Source organism: Nannospalax galili, unplaced genomic scaffold, assembly GCF_000622305.1.
Source record: "Nannospalax galili isolate Female #2095 unplaced genomic scaffold, S.galili_v1.0 scaffold254, whole genome shotgun sequence".
Lineage (NCBI taxonomy): Eukaryota > Metazoa > Chordata > Mammalia > Rodentia > Spalacidae > Nannospalax > Nannospalax galili.
The window spans coordinates 50,390-55,261 of record NW_008333903.1 but is presented as its reverse complement, the minus strand read 5'-3'; the positions used below and the strand labels follow the sequence as shown (position 1 = coordinate 55,261).

The 4,872-nt window shown below is 42.0% G+C and overlaps 1 protein-coding gene and 1 pseudogene across 1 annotated transcript in view; one reads left to right on the top strand and one right to left on the bottom strand.

The window, feature by feature from the left end:
• Tmprss12 (transmembrane serine protease 12) overlaps positions 1-4,769 on the bottom strand; it is a 33,829-nt gene extending 29,060 nt beyond the window's left edge. Inside the window, exons 1-2 of the mRNA XM_008828905.2 lie at positions 4,616-4,769; positions 3,643-3,838 (exon numbers count right to left, since the gene is read on the bottom strand). Coding sequence (XP_008827127.2) covers positions 3,643-3,838; positions 4,616-4,769 — 350 coding nt within the window. The remainder of the gene's footprint in view (positions 1-3,642; positions 3,839-4,615) is intronic.
• Positions 344-1,071, top strand: LOC103730624 (annotated as a pseudogene).
• Positions 4,770-4,872: the final 103 nt, after the last annotated feature.

Below are 4,872 nucleotides of genomic sequence, written 5' to 3'. Positions count from 1 at the left end.
GAAACACTGACCCAAGCAATTTATAGAAGGAAGAATTTATTTGAGCTTATGGTTCCAGGGGAATTACAGTCTGTCATAGCAGGGAGGCATGGTGGCTGGAGGTGGCTGGAGCAGGAGCAGCAGAAGCGAAAATCTCATATCATCACACAGGCACAGGAATCAAGAGAGCAACTGGAGATCAGCAAGGCTTAAGAACTCTCTAAGCCCACCTCCAGTGACATGCTTCCTCCAGTATAGCCACACTTTCTAAAACCTCCCAAAACAGCACCATCATCTGGGGACAAAATGTCTAAACACTTGGACCCTATGGGGGACATTTTCATTCAAACCACCACAAGTGCCAATGTATCAACAAAAAAGACAAGTAGAGTTAGACAAGGAAACCTTCCTCTTTTTGTGTTTCCCACAGAGTAGTATTTTACACAGATGATCAGTCAACACTTAAGCAAGTGTTGACTTTGCATAATCCTGATGAGTTCATGTTAAAGTTCAAAGTTTTGTGTACTACTTCCATGTCATTGACATGGAAGGTGCAGTAAAGCCTCAATGTTGTGTGGATAATGTGCTTTGTTATGGGGATGTTCCAGCCTGTCACTATGGTGTGATAGACAAATTCTGTCTCCAAGTTTCTGAGCAAAGCCAGAGTATGGCTTTAGGAAGGAAAAAGGTGATTGCTACTCTTCTCCCATTGGCAAAAGAACAACAAAGGGAAGAAGAGGAAAAAAGAACATTTAATGGAAAGTATATTTTTTGAGCAACCATGCCAATCAGAAAACAGAACTGTCTCTTCAGGATCTGGTTTGCTAGCTGTCTTCCTGGGAGTGGTTTGTATTGTGGTCCTGATGCTGCCTACTCTGTTCGATATGGAATTGCTGGTGCCTCTCTACGTCCACTTCAGTGTGAATAAAAAAATCAGTAGCTGCTTGTATCTTAGGTCCTATCACAATGGCTATACTTAGAACATGAACAAAGATTAAAACTGACTTTTGAAGTAAATTCATCTTGAAAATATGAATGTGGACTGCCTTTATCTCTATTTCACTCCATTAACACACTACAAATTATTGAATGATTTTGAATAACTGCAAATGTATATTTTTAATTAGTCTATAACTTTTTTTTTTTGTCTTTTTGAGACAGGGTCTCCCTGAAGCCCCAGCTGGCCTGGAACTCACTATGTAGACCAGGCTGGCCTCGATCTCACAGAGATCCGCCTGCCTCTGCTGAGACCAAAGGCATGCGCCACCACACCTGACTAATTAGTCTATAATTTTATTCAAAGGACTCTAACATTTTATATTATAGACAACAAGGATACTTCTGAGTGATACCTAAGAAATTATTTGAAGAAATTCTTTAGAAATCTATACCTGTTGTGCAAATAACTTTAAATATATTATTTTCTCATCTATTTTTTTTCTAATTGACTTTGATAAGGGACATGGGTCCTTCAAAGCTAAAAGGCCTAAATGAGCAAACTGGCCAGCTGGAAAATAAAATTGGACCTATTTCCTAGATATAAGCATCAACATTACTATGTAAATTATAGATTGTCCTCTATCGTTGCAAATAGTTGCTAGAGTGTTTCAGAATATCCATTTTGTAGTCACTGTGTGGGCAGTTGAAAAAGCATAAGGTACTTACTAAGGGATTATGCTTAACCTAGAGTCTCATAAAACACAGGGTGTTAATTCATCTTGTGAACTACAGAACAGATTGTGGTCCAGACACCAGGCACCTCATAGAAGCAGATTCACTTCTTTGTTTAGCCTGAGAGTTCTAACGGAAAGTTAGGCATCTGTTTAATTGGTTGGTTCATCCTGGCTTTACCTCTTGTTAATCTTTTATGTTACTAAGGGGAGAACCATGTTGTTTTCCTCCTAAGCCCCAATTAGGAGTATCAGATACCAGGTAGTTTCTGAGGAGATTTTTTTTTCATCTTTAAACTCTAGGCTAAGGCTAGAAAACCCTTGATACCTGTGTCTATTTTGTATCAGTCAATGAGACTTTTTTTTTTTTTTTTTTGGTATTTTTGAAACAGGGTATCCCTGAGGCTCCAGCTGACGTGGGGCTTGCTATGTAGACCAGGCTGACCTCAAACTCTCGAACTCACAGAGATCCACCTGCCTCTCCCTCCCAAGTGCGGGGACTAAAGGTGTGCACCTCCATGCCCGGCACTGAGACATTTTTTTTAAAGCTTTTATTTATTAAGACAAATTTACCAAAAAAGTCCCCTAAGCACAACTATTTACATTACTTTATAGTATTTTCTGATCTCTAGTAGATATGTAGTTTTAGCTGTTCTTATCAGACCAATTGATCTTTTGTTTTTGGATTCTTATTTGAAAGTACAATGTATTGAGTCTCTTGAAAATCATCTTTCAGGTGTTTTTATGGAATAAACTTTATGCACTGCGACAGTAGCATTCTTGAGGAATATATGTAAACACAAATGTATGCTTGAAGTTGATTTTTTGCAGGAAACATTACTCTGCTTCTAGAAGCTTTTTGCCTAATATTTCATAAGAAATCATTGTTCAACCATTTGTTGAACATAAATCATTCAGTGGATTATGTCCATACATTGTATAACGACTGAAAAGCACATAAATGTAACAGACTTTGAACTCACTGAAAACTATGTTTGGGGAAAAAAGAAAAGAAAAATAGACCCCAAAGGTCATTTCTGCCAATGTGAGGACCATCACACCTAAGCCCTTGGACACTACGCTATAATAGACATGAATGCTTCTGCGAAACCACACACATTCTTTTCACAGAAACTATTTAAAAAATCCTTTCTGATCTGGGGGTGTGGCCCAGTGGTAGAACACTTACCTGGCATGTGGCTCTAAGGTCAATCCCTAACCACCACTACCACCACCACCACCACTATCACCACAGCAACAAATCCTCTACCTTCTCCTACTCTACACTGACACTTATACATCTATATATCTACACACTTGTACAAGGAAAAGTGCTTCGACCACTATGTCATCAGTGTGCCATTTAGTACATGACCCAGATCCTTTATCTACAGGTCTGTGGGATGGGGGTGTGTGTCCTTGATCAAAAGATAGTTCATTGATAAACTGGACAATGTTGCTATCACCTAGAATGAAAAGCTAGGCTAGGCCAATCAGATAATTCATCATAAAAATTGGGGTTACAGGGGAAGTTCCAGGCCAAGTGGGGCTACAGGGAGACCCTGTCTCAAAAAAAAAAAAGAAAAGAAAGAAAATGAGATTGCGATTTCATGATTCAGTGCAAATGAAACCCAAGAACTCTTTCAGAGTTCTATTGTAAAGGTCAAATCTAGTCTGTCTTACTTTTTGTGCAGCCATGTTTGCACACACACACACACACACACAAACTAAATACAGTTTTACTACAACATTAATTTTGCATTTTCTACTTATATATTGGTATTTTCATACTAAGTAATATAACAGACTGTATGACTTTCAAACCCTATAGAGCATTACTGTCTACAGAAAAAATTCTTTCCAACCTCTGATTTAAAGGATTCATTTCAACAAGTGCAGCATATTATGTATAAGGAATTACGGCTACTTGTAGACATGTTACTATTTCATAACACTCCCCCAGAGAATACATAGTTCTGTTGTGAATGCCTACCTAACTTCTTTAGTGCAGTGGGCAGCTGTGAGGACCCATCTGTCTTTCACTAGCGTACCTCCACATATATGAACAAGAAGATCGCCATCTTGAACCTGCAGGCTCACTAGCCATGGCCATGCGCCCTCATGAGCTTGCGAACCTCCTATAATCCGAGACCCTTCCAGTGCATCCCTAAACGGTGCTATTCCGCAATCTAAAACATAATGATAATAATACATTATTTGGACTGAACATCTGTAGTTATGTGTTACTTCTTAACCTGAACACATTAACAAGTTCTACTTTAAAGACTGATAAGGCAAGCTGAATAGCAAGCTCAAATTGTGACCGGTAACAGAGTTAAGATCAACATGCCATACTAAATTATTTATAAACAGAAAAACATGAGATCAACAGCATCTATTGCCCAAACGTACAAAAACATATTTCTCTGGCCAAGTACCGTGTTTCTTTGTGAAACACTGATAAAGAGCCGGAGACCCAGCCAGCACGGTAGTGTACACCTGTAATCCCAGCATTCAAGAGAATGAGGCAGGAGGATCATGAGTTCCAGGCCAGCTTGGGCTACACAGTGAGACGTGTGGGGGTGTGGGGGGGATTTTAGAGACGTGGTGGCTGGAGATTGGCAATTGTGTGTGCAGGTACCATGTATGTGAGCTGCAGGTTCGGTCCCCACAAAACAAACAAAAACTGCAACTGATAAAAACTACAGGTTATTCAGTCCTCGCCATTTAACCTGTTGAAAGAACTGTTCTCTAGATTATGAAGAGGTCACCTACCAGCTTTAAACCCTGAACACTAATTAATTTACAAAATGACGAGCGTCAGAATCCTCTACAGGATTACTGACACCACTACCAAGGGCGAGAAGCTGAGGTCGGTAGCGTTAGCGTGCGGCAGTGTGGAAGGCGGTGTGGACCGCCCGCGGGGCGCCGAGGCTGTGCCTGAGGTGGGGAGGCGGGGCACAGACCCGGACGGACGATACTGCCCTTCGGGACACGCCGGTCCTCCGCCGCCTCCGGCCCCTGCCCGCCGGCCTGCCGCGACCCGAGCCTGGCCCCGGGGGAGCACACAAGGGCGCCGCCCAGTAGCAGCAGCGCCTCCCACAGGCCCCACGGTCCCATGGCGCTCCCAGGCAGCAAGATGGCGGCTCGCGGGCCGGTGCCCGGATGGACGTTCCTCGGTTCACTTCGTGGGCGGAGCCCTTCTCCTGCAGTCTACGGCGGC